The sequence below is a fragment of the Nuphar pumila genome, unplaced genomic scaffold (genome assembly GCF_984573655.1).
Source record: "Nuphar pumila unplaced genomic scaffold, dmNupPumi1.hap1.1 HAP1_SCAFFOLD_2516, whole genome shotgun sequence".
NCBI classification, from domain to species: Eukaryota; Viridiplantae; Streptophyta; class Magnoliopsida; order Nymphaeales; family Nymphaeaceae; genus Nuphar; species Nuphar pumila.
In genome coordinates, this window is record NW_028323941.1 from 2386 (window position 1) to 20075 (window position 17690).

The window sequence follows — 17690 nt, forward strand, 5'->3', positions numbered from 1 at the left end:
TGGGCAAATGTGAAGTTTTGGGACGTAATCATCAACTGAATATTGTCCGGGAACATACATGAATCCTACTTGTCACGAGTCCAGCACTTCAAGAGTCTCATATACAACGGCCAGTCAGGCGAACTTGCCTTGGGTGATGGTCATGGTAGCATTGATTCCAAGTAGTTGTTCTGGAGCAATTGCAATGTCATGCGAATGCGGTAGTGTTGTTAAAAGATACATCATTACATTGCATAGATAATGGCAAGAAATAGACAACAAGAAACGACGACGGCACATTCGAAGAGATACAGAAAAGATACATCATCATCAGTTCAGCGCTCTTGTCATGAAGACTGGGCAAATCAAGTTGCAAGGAAGTGTTAATTCGTGCATACAGTCTCTCTCATAAATTAGGCTGCCAATCAAGCAATGCAGTGAGTCCAAAGCACTTGCTGGCGCTGACGATATGAGGCATCAGGCGGACAATGCCACGATACTAAAAGCAAAGGCAAGGTGCTGACAGCAGAGAGAAATGTTCGTCACTATGATTAGGTGTTCTAAAAATCAAGACGTGCTAGGGACGCCAGTCGCAAAAAATGGCCACAGTAACAGCCCAAGGAGTCGCTGAGGGCAGGCCACATTGCCATGCTCTCCCTTTATTGGATCAACTCCCTCATCGAAAGCGTGAAGGGCAATGGAGCGCCAATTAGCACTTCTGGGGCACCGGGCCGTACTTGAATGCCCAGCCACCACCATTGGCTCCGATCGCTGTGGTGATGCCATCGGGGGAGATTGCCACAGAGACACCCTTGCCGGAAACCTCGGGAGTGTTTTCGTTACTCCCTACAAGGTCAAAGCCGAACTGGGACCAGGTTTTGTCATCGGCACGCTTGTAAATTTTAGCGCCTCCGAAGCTGCCCTGACCCTGGTCTCCGACAATGATGGCGCCGCCAAAGGCTGTGATGGACGTGGATGCAGGGGAGATGGATGGGAGCTTTGCCTCCTGTGCCCAGCCATCAGCGGTGGTGTAGGCGAACACGTAGGCACCGGGTTTGCTCAGAGCACCAAAGGCAAGCGTGTTACCCTTGGCTGACAGCCGCACAGAAGCGCCCAGTTCGTCTCCAGCAACAGCATCGGCGCTGACGAGCTTCGCCTCCTGGGAGAAGACGCTCGTCGCGTAACGGAAGACCCACACGGCACCGACGGACGCGCTGTCTGAAGGCCCTCCCACGGCAACAACACGAGCATTCCCAGACATGCTGACGGAAGTGCCGAACCCAGCTGCGCCAACTGCGCCGCTGGGGAGCACCTTCTGAGGGGTGAACGTCATCCACTTACCGGTGACTAGGGAACGTTTCCACACCCACGCGGCACCGGTGCTGGTGTCTCCGGGAGCTCCAACAACCATGCGCAGAGCACGGGCGGAGAGGGACACGGAGTATCCGAGGCGAGCACCGTCGGTGGTGGGGCCCGTCAGGGTCGCAACGAGGTCCCAGGTGACTTCAGCGCCGGGAGTGACGGTTCGGTTGTAGACGCGGACCACACCAGCACCCTCGAAAGGCGAACCGACAGCAACCATGTTTCCGGGCCACGAGAGAGCCACGGCATAACCCTGGCTGCCGGCAACAGTGTCGGGCTCGGCGATGGTGTATTCCAGCCTCCAGACGTTGAGTGAGTTGCGCTGAAAGATCTGTGTCCGGCCACCCTCGACAGTTGCCTGGCCGATGGCAAGTGTGCTGCCGTCCTTGGAGAGGGATGTGACATAGGCACCTGGGGGCACGTCGGGGGCAGTGATCGGTGTACCGAGTAGAGTTCCTTGCTCCGCCATAGCAGTAACCACGCAGTCGCCCGCTCCTGTCAATGGGTCAGGGGCAGTGCACGTTCCCGTTCCAGACAAGATGGAGCAAGCGTCTCCCTCAGCCTTTCCAAAGCAAACACCTGCGAAAGGAAAGCATGTCAGTACATATCGTCGAGGGACTCGCGTTTGACAACGTCACCGCACATGGAGGTGCCCATGCGTCAAACACCCGGCCGATGACCCAGCCTGGGCAGACGATGCGGCACGATACTGGTCTTGCACACGCAACGTCACATCAGGCCTTTCCAAACCCAGAAAAGATGCAATCTTTGATGGCACCATGACCAGCCCGATACAATCGGCTGGACTTGCTCTGCCACGTACACACGTCATGTAGAATTGGGGGGGGTGTTTTTCAGATGACACTACATCGGCTGCCGTGACCGGTTTTGAGCTTGCCGAAGGCTCTCTTCAGACGGCATGAAAACACCCAAGAAACACAGCACACAGAATATATGAATCATATTAGTCAAGACTGCTTAACTCAGGCAGGCACTCCTGTGACAGCAGTACAATGCCCATGTACAGTACTATGCCTGAAACCCAAGTTGAGGGTGGAACGCACGGGTGCAAATGCCCATATTTGTGCAGGTGGACGGCGGGCACTGGTAAACGTCCCTGTTGCACGCAATGCCGTTGTTCTGGGTCGTCTGGCAAGTGCCGGCGGCTGTGCATGTACCGACGCTGCACGAGGCGTCCTTGGTGAGGCTGATAATGGAGCACACGGTTCCCTCCGGCTTGGTAAGCTGCAGCAAGATTTATGTTAGACTGAGACCACACAGGGACAATGTTTGGTCCCGATAACCATCGGGGGCTACTCCTGTGATGTCCCAGCACTGCTCATTGATGTCAACTGGGGTTGAACAGCATTGAATGATCGCATTCCATGTTCAAGAGACACCCTTAACTACACACACAAACACCTTCCCAGCGATCATTGGACTCTGAGAGCTGCTGAAGTATCGGGGTTCGACTCTCCGGGATCGCAAGTACGCCAACTCACTATTGTTGTAACCGTCAGACAGCACTTTGAGCCTTACTGATCGGGAACTAGTAGCGAAGGCTTATCACCAGCAGTACGGCGATGGTGTGTCGAATTCATGTGCATCAGCATAGTCGCAGGATATTCGTTGTGAAGAGCATCTTTTAACCAGGTCAAATACGAGCATAAATCACATAAATCGATCAGTTTTGAGTTGCAGCAAGATAACGCACCATCGTGCTCCATTGGCAGGTGCTGCAGGATTCTGTAACCGGGTCCCAGTTGCAAGTTGCCGACGTTAACGTTGGGGCCAAGGGAGAAGTGCGGTACAAGGAGCTGCTGGCGCCCAGGACGCACACCCGGAGCTTGCACTTGTTTGAAGGAATCTCAACCACACCGATGACATCGCCGGCCGCAATGTTTTCAGCACGTGGTGTTTGGCAGACGGGTTTGGTTTTGTTGCAGTTGAAGAGGTATGCGTAGGTCAGGGGGGTGGAGGTTGTCAGGCAGTTCTTGAGGGTGTACGTCTTTCCATCCGGGTTCAGCACCTTTTGAGTGTTTAAGCAAGGCGCCGATTTGACGGCGTTGCAAACAGTGGTGCCCGTGACGGAGCATGTCGTTTGTTGGAGGCTACGGCCGATGGAGGAGGCTGCAGAGATCGCGCCAGCACTGGCCAGCACCAGCACGAGCTGCGTCAACATTGTTGCCTTCATGGCACCTACCTGCAGGGAAGCTGACTCACTCAGCAACCATACCACCGCCTTCGATGTGGTCGAGATACCAATGAGTGCGTGGTACATTCCTAGTCAGATACTTCAGTGTGAACGCTTCCCCAATGCAGCCATATCCCTTCAGGCAATCAATCCACCTTGTAGCCGATATACGTTTCAAGGTGACTTATCGCACGCATCATTCCAGATGCCTTTTTTAGCTGGGGCGTTGTACATCAGGTCTGCAAAACTTGTAGAGCTGTGACAATGCCAGTGTATGCAATGCATCATGCATCAAAGTGGCCAGCCCTTGTGCAAAGGGCCGTCCAACCTCCAACTCCAGCGAAGGCCGCTGAGGAGCTGAGTTGAATACCAGAGCAAAAACGGAATTGAACGGTCCATGAACCGAGTGCATACCCCGTAGCTTCGAGCAACCATTGCTGGTCAACAACACAAGTAACTGAATGTGACCGCTTAGCAACATAGACATGCTGCTTAGAAGACAAAAATGATTCGATTCACATGCTGTCATCGTTCATACATGTAGACTACGTGCGACCGTGCCTGACTTTCCGATGAGCACCGCGACGTGCTGTGGAGTGATGACGCAGGTCACCCGCGCAGCTGGCAGTAACGTCAAGTCATACAAACGAGGGCATGGCACCGTGAATATGAACGGAGGGTCGAACATGGATATGCATGCGATACGATTGTGGCCCTTTTCAAGGCTCGAAACATCAGCGCGTTTCGCGTAGTTACACGCACGCGCACACAGTTAACAGCATATGGTTCAATCCTTGCAAGCACGAGCCCAGAAACTACTTCATCACTACAGCCCTTTTTCTATTGATGGAGCATTCAAAATCCTATGCTGCGTCCTCTTCTTCACCTTTGGTAGAAGTATGGTACATGCTAAAGCGATGTGTTCAACTTCAGCGTCATGTACAAACTAAAACGACACATGACATACTTTCATTTTGGGCAGACGAAACAATTGTCGTGAAGCAAAACATGCAACAATACTTTGCACTCAGTTAGTAATCCGAAGCCTGCAGCACGAGCGTCCTGGACACCATATATCAGAGTTGCAGCGTCATGCTACGTCGGTTGATGTCCTGTGTCTGCAAAGCAATACGGACAAAAGGTAACATACCACGGCTGTGAAAAGCTGCATTAAAAGTGTCAGGCAACGTTCAGAAACTCAAAGTCAAGCACCGTCAACACGCTGCAAGCAGGGCTGGCTAAGTCCTGTTTGTTGACAGGTGCCTGACGTACTAAAACAGAAAGGCAGAAACAGGATATTATCTTCAAGATTATCATGCATCGAGAGGGGCTTTGTAAAAGGGTGGGAGCTTGCACCGTAGAATAAACAGGCATTCGTGTCCCATTGACCAAAGAGACACACCTTGACGCCTTGACTCAACTGCCGTTAGTAGCACGCTCGCTCAGACTTGTGTACAATATGAAGCAGCATACGTTTCCGAGGTGCACGATATCATTAGGTGCTTCAGCAGTTCTTATGCCCACCGGCTGACAGTCGGACACAGATAGATCAGTTGTCAATTGTGTTGTGAAACGTCAAGCCCATCGGCTATTGGGACATAGTCTGTGATGCGGATTGCGCCTTGTGACTATCGGAACACTCATCGACCCTGGCCAGTCAGAAACGTTCTTTGCACACAGAGCGCCGATTGAGCTGAGATAAGAAGCAATGCGTTTCTTATCATTCATAGTAATGCATACGTACAACGCATGCCTTGTTCTAGCAGTAAATGTTTTCAAGCTAATATCAGGTGTTCCCGCACGTTCCAGTGGTGCGAGTAATCGTCGCAGTTCCGCCACTGTTTTTCATTGGAGTTTGATGATTGCATTGGGTATCGTGTTCGCGGACGTCTGGACCAATTGGTGCCGATCTGTGCCTTCTCCACTCGTAGCGTGAGATTTGCACAAGTCCTTTGGCGCGAGCGTAACGAGCGTGCTACATGGCTTGCAGACCTACCTCCAGTTCCCCTTACCGCCAGTAATTATTTTCACATTTACACATACTGTGTCATTTGGGGCTCTCTGATGAACGCAGAAGTGCATGCACCAAATGTTTTGGCTCGCGCCAAAAGGACTCAGCACGTCCAACAGAACCTTGCGTAATGAACTGCAAACAAACGCACGGTATGTGCCTCCAAACGCCACACAGTGCAACTAGCAGATATTCATTTGAACGCATACGTCCAAGTTGGAGCGATTGATCTTAGAACCGAGCTGCGTGGCCGCAGCTAACACTAACATGGAAATTTTGGCTCGTTGAAGTTGTGCGCCATACCCATACGCAAACATTGTTGGAAAGTGTCTCATTACTTCTTATTCCAACTACCACGGCTTCGTCTGTGCAAAGAACGTTTCTGACTGGTCAGGGTCGATGAGTGTTCCAACAGTCACAAGGGCGGATGCGGAGGTTACAACATAGGGCCACTATTAGGATAACGATAACGGCGTACTTTCTACGTAGCTCCTGCAGATGTTCATATTAAAACAGAGTCGCCGTGTTGCTGTGTCCATCAGTTGTGGAGATGAGTCGTGCAGACGCAATGCCGGACAGACGGCACAGCAGTATTTAGAGTTGTCGAGGTAGGGGTCATAAGCAACCCTCCCACTAACCCCCCTATTGCACTCTTCTGCTAACCGTGTCTCTCCAGCAACATATCATCGTTGGCTGTGTAAACTGGAAGAGCAGAGATGTTATCTCCCCGTAGCTGCAAAATGCCAATCTCTTGTATGCTAGTAGATGAGGAGCCGCCATTCGATAACAACAATGCCAGCGTCTTTTCGCACTGTAAATCCTTTGCGGAAAGAAAGAAGCGATATGACGCAACGGCCAGGTGTGCCGTCGTTGAATGTGTCGCCTTCCTGGTGAGGTCATGACGTTTCCAGGTCCATCTGCCATTGGCAACATTGACAACCAGCGACTCGCTGGGTGCAACATTCGCTGGGGCATGTTCCGTTCAGGGTCCTTGGAAACTAGGCCTCGCTGGCAGAAACCTGAAGGACCCTGAACGAATGCGGCGCTGCCTAGCGCAGAGCGACTAGCCTCCGTGCGCCCGTCCGACAATGGTGCTCTCGGTTGATCGATCCCATGTTCCAACATTTAAGGTGCGCACATTGGACCCACATATCTGGAATGAACCATCTGGCGGAACGCAGCAAATTGCTTCCGACACATGCGGTTCCTTTCAGACGTACTGACTGCACGCGATGCAAACAAACTAAGAGCAGTATCGTTCGCATTGGCCCTTGATGAAGCGCATTAGCACCTCATCGTGTACAATCACGTGACGAGCACATAGGTCGCTACGCGCCGACCCCCGGGCGCAACATGCACCGCCAATTGCAAATGGGCAGTGGGGAGCTATGCGTGGGGTAGTGTGTATGCAGCGCGTGCTGCGCAAGGAAGAATGCCGGTCAGTATAGCAGGGCGGGCATGGAGGGTGGCCGCGGTGGGTGGGTCACACAAGTGTCATGGGGCAGGAGGCGAATGTGGAGACGGCGAAAGAGTCCAAAATGCCTGTGTCTTGTCCGAACTGTCAGTGTTTCAGAAATGCAGGCGTTCTGAACCCCATGCTGAAGAATCTCTGTCTTCTCCCTCCTCAATCCTGTTTTTTCCCTCTGGCAACATGGACACGCCACGCGGAGCTAGTGGCGCAGACCCACTGCAACTGTCAGCAGCACATTTCTGGTGATCAGATCAATTGCTCATTCAGGACGCGGATGCTGCATTCTTCCAATTCCAGCTACATGTTTTCACCGGGAGGGTCCGGGAGGCGTGGGAGCCCCTTTGTTACTGGCCCTGCCTTCAGCACGAGATATGCTGGATGTGTCTTGCTCGTTTCAACGCCGGCCTGGTGGCCACACTATTTAATTTGAACAAACTGTTCACAACGAGGATGCCATCATAAGCACAGGATGGTCCGCGGGAGTCTTCAGCTGCACAGTCCTCACCATGCCATATCAGGAACTAGTAACAAAGGCGTTTAAGTTGATGTCTTCACGCGAATGGCATGCCAGTTGGATGCACATATCTAACAGGCTTTTGGCGGTCGTGTCGCGCTAAAATCTTGGAGCCTAGGAAAGGTGAGCTTGTCATGTAGCATAGGCACATGTCCACACTCGACGAGGCAACTTCAAGGGGCTCAATCATGCAGATGGCTTACCGAGGGATTCCCTTGAAGGGAAGCAGGATGCACGAGGACGCAGTTTTAGTACAATTTGAATGAATTGCTCACCGTCCACTGCATCGCCCCGAGTCCCAACAATTCCCTTCTCCATGTTGTACAGAGACTTTTATGCTCTGTCGTTGTGTGTTGGTTGGCAGCACACAGATGTGAATAACCAACAACACTTGGACCAAACAGCAATCAGACAACAATTTTGCCTGTTGACAGGCAACCCTATCAACAACAACTACGCACCAAGTTGCAGCAGAGCAAACAAACAAAGGGTGCATGCAGGTATCGGCACTAAAGCTTCTTTCATCGGCAAACATTACTTTGTTCATTGCCAACAACTGTGCTAAAATCCAGCAACGGATTGGCTAGCGGATACCTAGAGCGGTGAAAGCAAAGCCATCAACAAATAAACCAATCAAGCAATCGGGTATCACACCGTGTCCCCTCCGCCGTTAACACGGCGAGAGAGACGTACCCAAGTGGCTTCGTCCTCAGGCCCAGGCTGATCAGCCTGGGGAACAGGCGGCAAGTACCGCTCCATGATGGTCATGCGTGCATGCTGTGCAGCAACAGGTGGTAACATGTTCTTGTGGGCGATAGCGCAATCTTTCTGGTGCTGGAACCTGGCTGTCCCACATCTTCCACATCTTCGGTATCAAGCTGAGCTTGCCCGGTATCTCGAGATACCCCAGGTGCTGCTGCAAAGAAAAGAAACGGAAAAGAAAAGAGAATCACCAGCCCAAAGAGGGCGGCGTTCAGCTGCAGCTGCTCATACGCTCCTAGCGATGCTGAAAACTCTCTTCATGCAAAGCTTCACCCGTTTTCCTAGTGCAAGAATTACAGCACCATCCACCTTGATGTCGCCATATCAAAGCTGTACTTGGGAACAACAGATCATAATGATAAGAAAGTGCGTAGCGAGAGGCTGCAATAAAGATAGCATAATCATTGAAGCAGTTACAATTGACAGCATGTTAGGTGATATAATGATAATGGTATTATGATTGCCGTAACCGCCGAATTTCCCGCCCTTTGCAACCTCTCGTCTGCCATTTGGCCTACATATTATCCAATGTACAAGCTGCGGCGTGAGCACGTGTCACTCTGTCGACGGTCTCGCAACCACTCGCCTTCAATTCAGAACATTTGCTCTGCAAATTCAAGCCGCCAATGCTGTGAGCGACACCACATGTCGCACGCCTTCATCGCGTTCGGACGCTTTCATTGGAGAGTTATAATGCTTCGCCAGACCTCGCCATGTTTCGGGTCAAAATGCCCAGAAATCCAAGATGTTTTGTGAGGCAAATGTCGCTTGAAACCCATTCTGGCGAAGCATTGGGGAGTTATTGCACCAAAGCAGGCAGTCACCATCCACAAGAGCAAGTACACGCGGCTGAACACTCCGCTCGAGGCGCGAAATGACACGGTCTGGCACATGGCTTAGTGACGATGATCGGGAGACCGTGATGCGCTTGGGGCTCTCTTCAGGGGGCAGTTCCTTCTTGGGGACCTTAACAATGAGGAATCCATCCTCGTACTTGGCGTCGATAGCGTCCATCATCGCCGTGTCCGGCAGCCGCATCGCTCGCTGCTGGAACCGAGCTGCCCGTTCCACGCGGTGCCACTTGACGCCCTCGCGATCCTCGTCCTTCACGTGCTTCTCCTCTTGCTCCACTGCAATGCTCAGAACGTCGCCTTGCACATCCACCTGCACACACACGAGGCATCTTCGGACATGCATGGCCTTCTTTGGGCTGGTGTTCATCTTCTTCTCGGTTCAGACATGGCAGGATTCCTGATTGATTGATTGAGATGTGTGCTCAGTGAGGTTCAATTTGCATACACGATATAGAACGCAGTGCGAATCAGTCAGTTGTAACAGCTGTTTTCCCCCTCCTGTGTATTTGCTTGTTCTGAATGATTGGTTGTGCAGTTCCCTTGACAGCGTCTAAATCATGCAACCAATGATTCGCCCGCAGGAGGAGCGACCCCCATTTTCGCCCCAAACAATCAAGCATTTACAGGCACGTCAATCTGTGACCCATGTTAAGACCCTGTGTTGTGTTCGAATTGCGTGGTCTTATAAAACGCTGCATTCAACACAATACCTTGATGGAGTCCCTGGGAACGCCAGGCAGATCGGCTTTGATCTCAAACTCTTTCTCCTTCTCCACTACATCCGCCATAATGCCTCTCACCGCAGCTGAAGGGGCAGAGTCCTGGAAAAGAGGTGCAATTGCAGGGATTGTGGCATAAAAAAAGTGGTCCGAAAGTAGAGCGGGCCCCCAGGGTCGTGCAGGGTGGCGTGGGCCCCATAGGAATTGCTGCACATCAGCGCACTGAATGAATAAATGGATATGGTATGCCCGCCACCAGGTAGGCATGGTAATGGGCGTGAGCACGACCAGCATGTCTCGCGCCAAATTCATTGCACTGAAGCTTTGGTCTCCATACTCGCGATTCAGCTCAGAACATGTTCTTCCACTGTCACCTCACCCGTTATTAGTGTGATTGATACCTCTGCGCGAGGATTGATACCTCTGCGGAGCTGTACGCTGACTCAATTCAATATATTGATGGATGTAGATGTTGAGGACCAATAGATTATTCGGTCAGCTATCGTACTTTCTAGGTCATTCTAGAATGTGCTGGTTACACAATCCTGTAGACGTTCCATGTGCTAGACACGTTCGGACGATTACGTTGTCGTGAGACACGTATGCGTATGCTTGTGATTACGTTAACTTGGTTCTAGCATGTTCCGTATGAAGACGTTTGGTATATAAGGACTGAGTGTGATGAGCACATCAGATCATGGTGTAGATGGTTTCCTTCGGCTAGTATTGCGTAGGACCATAAGCCTAGATAGGACGGACATATGGAGGGATATACTTCTGTATAGGACAAACCGACTGAGGAATACATGTGTGTTATCTTTGTTGGAGTATCACTATTGTAACTCGAACGTCTGTTTTCAACAGTAGATCCTGATACTGCACAGGTAGCGTGAGGACAAGCTCGCCTTGATCCAAGATCATATCGACGTCTCCGATCCTGGAAGAGAGGAAACAATGTCCAACCTGCTTGGTGTGGGTAACATGGACTTCCTAAGCAATAGGTACATGTGTCTTCGAAGATGAACTCATGCGTTCTGCCTACCTTCAAAGTGCTCCAAAGTGGGCGCTTGTTAGGATTGGAGACTGAAATGCCAGTCCCATCCTAGTTCTAGCTGTTAGGCATATACGTACACGGCTGGTGAGCCATGCACCTATGCGCCTTAGGCAACACCGACGTGTGGAGATCTTCCCTATGTTATTGCATCCCGTGCATACTGCATATCGCATCATGCATTCATAAGGACCCTTGCAGGATCCTTATGCAACAGTGCTTGGATTGGAACTGCATGACCAAGGTACTGGCAACAGCCAATAGAATCTATGTGGACTTCAGCTTCTGAAAAACAGTTGACACACTGCATATGTTCAATTCCAGAAGATGCGTTTCAATGCTGTGCTTCGGACTTTCCAGATGCAATGGGGGACAACCTACTTAAGTAGTAGTAGCCCTACCTGCATGTTGTGGAATTTTTTGGTTCCAAACATAAGCACCTGGCGGTACGGCTTGAAACGGCTTGAGGGTGGAGCTCACCCTCGAATATGCATACATCATGACCAGGACCTCAGCATCGTTCGTAGCTACCTTACAAACCACGTTGCGGAAAGGTGCCGTACGCGTGTCTGACGCTCCATATTCTTCAGCATTTTCTTCAAAGCGTGTTGTTCCTCTTTAGAAAACAGCCCATTCTGCGAGACAAAAAGTCGGCTTCAGAGCTAGATGTGTCTGCAATGATCCCATTGTGGCAGTACCCTGTTACGACAATGCATCGTGGCAGGACACGTGTAATGGTCGGTTCCACGCACCTCCAAGGCTTGCTCCCTGTCTTTGAAGCTTTTGGTGATAGAATCTGATTTTCAACGCAATCCGTGCCCCTCCATCAAGCCAGGGGCGAGTGTGCGCACGAATGGCAGCGCGCTCGTCCTCTGCACGCATTGCCGCAGCATTTTGAAAGAGTGGGATGAAATTTTGGTAATGATGCGTACCGCTGCAGCTGCGCCCGACAGACAAGCCGTTCATCGTACACTGAGCACCCTTGATACATCTTTCAGGGGCGCAAGGACTGCATCCTGCGCGATGGGATCGGTGGATGCGCGTTTTGCTCACGCTCACAGCAGCTATCTTCCGTATTCGACGTGCCCACGTAGGACGTCATGTTATTGCCGTATCATCTTATGCGCCTGATGTCGGTCTTCCGGAACGTGACGTGTGGCCGCAACTATGTGCGGGCAACATGCTGGGAACCTCGAGGTCCGGACCGATCCTGCTTATGTTGAAGTACGACTGAGTACTTCTTCCCTCAGTGGGAATTTAGCATGCTTATCACGTGTATGCATACCGGAGCTATCCAGTCCTAATTACTAATCCAGTGTCCAGTCACGTCATCCTGGATACTGATCTAGGCTGTGAGACTGATCCCTATCAGTCTCCTATGAATATGTACTCGGTACGTGTGTATCTCGGGTAAGTTGTCTGTAAATCTCAACAGGTTATGGGTCCGCACGCCTCCGTTGCGTTGCGTGGTATTTGGTACTCGTTTGAGTTACGACGCTTCGCTGACCCGCTGCAATAGTGCCTAGTATGGATGACCGCAGCGGAGCTCTGTCCAGGCATGGACCTGGCTTCCTACTCACCTCGCGCAATTGGCCAAGGTGGAGTAAGAAAATGCTCGCTTTTGCAACAACGAAGAACCTTCGTCGCCATCTCCGAGGAGCGCCTGGCGAGAATGCTGATCCAGCTGTACTTGAAGGTGACGAAATCGCACGAGCTTACATAGAAATGAATGTTGATGACGCCGCAGCGCGTGTGATTGAAGGCGCTGCATCCGCCTTTGCTATGTGGACGTTACTGGAGGCACGTCACCAGAATTACCTTCGCCCGCAGCAGATACAAATACAGGAGCAGCTGTTTGCAATCCGCCAGGGTGCCGACGAAAGTGCAGATGCGTACGTCGACAGGGCGCTGGAGCTGAATGAGCAGCTGACCTCCATTGCTGCTGGGGGTCCCAGTGGCCACGGTAGTCAACCAGCTGATTAGGGGTCTCAGTGTGCGCTTTGACGCAGGCCGTCCCCATCTCCGTCTAAATGCCCATACTTACACCCCTGACACGCTGCGTCTTGCTCTGTACGCTCTGGAGAGCGACCTGCCCCCATTGGAGCGTCCCGCTAGAGCGCTGGCAGCTGAACGCAGAGGTCGCAGTACTGACCGTCGCAGTCGCAGTGCGTCACCCAGGCGCACCCCACGGGACCGCACACCAGAAGGCTCAGCATCCGCTTCTGAGGAGCGGAAATGTCACTTTTGTGGCCATGCTGGTCATATCACGCCCTTCTGCGTTATGAAGCTCCAGGAGAAATACCCGCAGCCTGGTACCTTCGCGCCTGGCTACCCTAAGCCACACCAAGGCATGTATTCCTCCTCCCGCGTGCACGAACAGTGTGAATGGGTACTGGATAGTGGGGCCACAGACAGTATGACTCGCGAGCGGCACATTCTGGCAAATTATGTCAGGTTTCCTAAACCGACCCCTGTCAACTTTGGGAACGGGACATGTGAGCACGCCCTAGGGATGGGGCGAGTGCGGCTCAAAACCACTCATGGGCTGCTGCACTTACGTGATGTCTTGTATGTGCCCTCGCTTGTGTCAAACTTGCTCTCTGTCCATGCGCTCACGGCGAATGGCCATTCTCTTGGAATTGACCCGCACTCCTCCGTCTTCGAGATCGCTCATGGGGGGAAACTCGTCGCCACAGCCACGGTCTGCGATAACATGTACCTCCTGGATGTCCCACGCATGCGCACTGCTTCTGTTGCTGTCAAAGAGTCTCTAGCCATGCGCTGGCACCGGAAACTGGGGCACACTGGCATGGGCACGCTCGCGGACATGCAACGCAAGCGTCTGCTGGGTGATTGCCCGGTGACTCCTGTGGAGTTCCTCCACGCGCGTGACACTGAATTGTGCAACCCCTGTCTTGATGGCAAGATGCATCGCTCTTCTCACCCTGAACAGGACGGGCAGGCACCCCATGTCAACTTCAGGGTGCACTCGGATTTGATGGTTCTGCTCAACTTTCCCACGGTAGCTAAGGAGCGCTATGTCCTGACTCTCTTAGAAGAGTTCTCAGGGTTCTCACTTGTTCGCTTGCTGCATTCGAAAGACCAGGTGATCACCGCACTTCCTAGCATGGTCCGAGAAATGGCCACACAGGGGGGACAATCAGTTAAGCGCATACGCACTGACCAGGGCCGCGAGTATGTGAATGCGGACTTGAAGAAGCATTTGAGAAGTTGGGCATCTGGCATGAGGAGACCGCGGGCTATACGCCGGAGCAGAATGGTAAGGCTGAGCGGCTGAACCGCACCCTAATGGAGCGCGCTCGCACCATGCTGAGTGCGGCTGGGCTGCCAACCACCCTCTGGGGATACGCCATCCTGCACGCTAATCACATACGAAACTGCATGCTCTATTCTCCCACGCAGCGTGTGCCTTACCATGCGTTCACGGGCGTTGCACCTTCTATCTCTCAGTTTCACCCATGGGGGTGCGACATCCGCGTGCACGTGCCTGCCAGCAAGCGTACCAAGCTTGCCCCGAAGAGCACGGCGGGCATATACCTCGGAACGGCAGGTGTCTTGAATTCCAGGAACGTTTACGCACTGGTTGATGGGAGGATACTGACCACATGTGACTTTCGTGTCCAGGATAGTGTTCCTGACCCCTCGACCCCGACTGGCGTGCGAGCCTCGGGTGTGGAAGAGGGGCAGGCTGATCAAGGCCTTCCTGCCCCCTCGGGTGATGCGGATTCCTCGCCTGATGGTACTCCGCCTGACGGCACTACTTTCCCGCTCGTGTCCCCGACGGCTCTGGCCGATACCGCCCAGGTACCGCCCGTGTTCGTGGAGTCCCCATTCCCCACGCTTGCGCCTGCAGACTACGTGTCAGCTAGAGGGTCTGCCATGGCGGACAGTGGCAGTTCCGTGCCTCCGGAGCAGGTCGAGGGAGGGGACGAGGCCGATGGCCCCCTTCCTGTTCCGGATGACCCGGGCCCTGCTGCCTCCATGCCTCCCGCTGACGAGTATGCCATTCCTGACCCTGACGATGCGGTTCCTGAGGTGCTGCTCTCTGCCCCCGTTGCTGCCCTGCCCCAGTCGCACCCTGATAGCCGGGCTGCACATCCCCGCACGCGTGCTCCTCCTGCTTTCTATAATCCTTCGTCATTCGCTGCTCGCTCTGGACTGTCGTCCGAGCAGAGCCCTCGCTCGGCTGTGAAGCCTGTCCGGCGTGTGGTACGGTTCTCCACTGAGCAGCCAACCGTGTACGCGTACGCTGCTCAGTCGAGCCCGAGTCGCCCCAAAGGGATCGACTTCTCTGCCTTCCCTACGGTGCTCTCCCATGGGCGAAACATGCTCGACCTGTCCCAGCTGCCTAATGGTGTCAAGCCTGAGGACCTGATCCCGCACTCCATGGAGGCTGCTTTGAGTCCGGAGAACCCCTACCGGGAGAATTGGTGGGCGGCGATGCAGGAGGAGAACAAGTCTCTTTGGGACCATCAGTGTTTCTCGTACACTAGGGCGCCTGCAGGTGCACACACAGTCGGCAGCAAGTGGGTGTACGACGTCAAACGGTCGGGTCCCGGGGACTCGCAGGTACGCCTCAAGGCGCGACTTGTGGCGCAGGGATTCTCGCAGCGCCCAGGCGTGGACTATGGTGAGCTGTTCGCCCCGGTGGCCAGCCACACTACTGTGCGGGCATTCCTGTCTCTCGCCAACTATCACGACCTGGAGATACAGCAGGTTGACGTCAAGACAGCCTTCCTGTACGGTGAGCTTCCCCCCGGGCAGACGATGTATATGAAGCCGGTCCCAGGCTTCCCCTGCCCAGTGGGGCAGGTATGTCGTCTCCACAAGACCTTATATGGCCTGAAGCAGGCACCTCGCGCGTGGTATCAGCGCTTGAAGGATGAGCTCACTGCCAAGGGCTTCACGCCTGCCGATTCAGATTCTGCTCTCTTTGTCAAACTCGACGCAGAGGGTAAGGTGCTTGCTCTCATCTACGTGGACGACTGCTTGATTGCAGGGCGGTCCGCTAAGCACGTGCAGGAGGTCATCGACATGCTGCAGAGCATCTTTGACATCAAGGTCTTGGGAGAGCCCAAGGATTTTCTTGGCATCAACATCGTGAGGAACCGGGCGCAGGGGACCCTGGCCATCCATCAGAAGCCGTACGTCGAGAAGATGCTCCGCAAGTATGGCTTCGCTAAGTGTCACCCCATCAGCACCCCAGCGGTCTGCAAAGTGTCCACCACGGAAGCGGACGAAAACGCTATTCTTCCCCACCAGCAGGTACAATTGTATCCGGCAATGGTGGGTTCACTCATGCACTTGGCCAACGGGACTAGGCCGGACATTGCTCATGCTGTGAATTCGCTGGCTCGTCATCTCCGCGCCCCCTTGCCGCGCCATTGGAATGCAGCGGTCCGGGTCTTCCGGTACCTGGTGGGTACCAAGGACATGGGTCTGGTGTATTCCAGGCATGCTACCGGGGGGCTCCTGGGGTATACGGACTCTGACTATGCAGGCGATGCTATCACCAGGAGGTCGACCACGGGGTACGTGTTCCTCCTTCACGGGGCTGCCATCTCATGGCAGTCCAGGCTGCAGCCGACGGTGGCCCTGAGCACCGCGGAGGCGGAGTATATGGCCGCAGGCGCTGGAGGGAGAGAGGCGTTGTTCCTGCGGAAGCTGCTCCCGACTCTGGACTACGAGCTGACGGGTCCTGTCCAGCTCCGGGGGGATAACCAGGCAGCGTTGTCGCTGATTAAGAATCCGATGGTCTCCGCCCGCAGCAAGCACATCGATGTGCTACACCACTTCGTACAGGAGCGCGCCGCGCGAGGGCAACTGATCTACGGCTATGTTGATACCGCCCTTAACTGGGCCGACCAGCTTACAAAGCCGTTGGCGCAGGAGCGACTAGATGCATGTGTTGCGGGCATGGGCCTGCGACGACTGAACCTGCCTTGAAGTCCATGTTTGGACTGGACAGACTCTTGCGTTTCTGTTGTCTAGCCGGCTCGTGTCGTGCTAGTTGCATTGCCTTGTGTGTGTCGTGTCCCTGATGTGTTTGCGTTAACAATTCGACCTCCTGAAGCTGACCAGTACGGGGAGTGCGTGTCATGAGTCCCCCGAATCGAGTACGGGGAGCATTCTGTGTTTCCTCATTAAATGAGTCCCCTGAAGTTGGATAGTACGGGGAGTGCGTGTCATGAGTCCCTCGAATCGAGTACAGGGCGCCTTGTTTGTGCTTGTTTCTCCCGTGTTTAGGAAGGAGAGCCCGCATGATCATCCACCCTCCGAAATCTGTGTCTAGATGTACGAGGTCACATTTTTGGTGCTTGAGACATTGAAGTGATCCCCATCCGGGGAGCCTTGGTCTCCAGAGCTAGACCCACCTCGGAACGGGGAGTGTTGAAGTACGACTGAGTACTTCTTCCCTCAGTGGGAATTTAGCATGCTTATCACGTGTATGCATACCGGAGCTATCCAGTCCTAATTACTAATCCAGTGTCCAGTCACGTCATCCTGGATACCGATCTAGGCTGTGAGACTGATCCCTATCAGTCTCCTATGAATATGTACTCGGTACGTGTGTATCTCGGGTAAGTTGTCTGTAAATCTCAACAGCTTACCAGTTCGAACCGAAGTAAACCGAGCCAACAGTGTGCTCATGTGCCCGTATGTTGCAATTGCATGTATGCGCATAGCTCCAAGCGAGCGTGCAAGATGTCTTTCAGCAAAGATGCGCCAGTGCCTGACTACTGACGGTCGCC

At 53.3% G+C, this 17690-nt stretch overlaps 1 protein-coding gene across 1 annotated transcript; it reads right to left on the reverse strand.

Moving 5' to 3' along the window:
* Positions 1-688: 688 nt before the first annotated feature.
* LOC149808650 (uncharacterized) lies at positions 689-1810 on the reverse strand. The gene has a single exon (XM_089995207.1). The coding sequence runs from the start codon at positions 1808-1810 to the stop codon at positions 689-691; it is 1122 nt and encodes a 373-aa protein (XP_089851333.1).
* Between the last annotated feature and the right edge of the window lie 15880 nt (positions 1811-17690).

Coding starts and splice junctions, on each gene's coding strand:
- LOC149808650 (XM_089995207.1), bottom strand. CDS start 1,810: ATGGCGGAGCAAGGAACTCTACTCGGTACACCGATCACTGCCCCCGAC.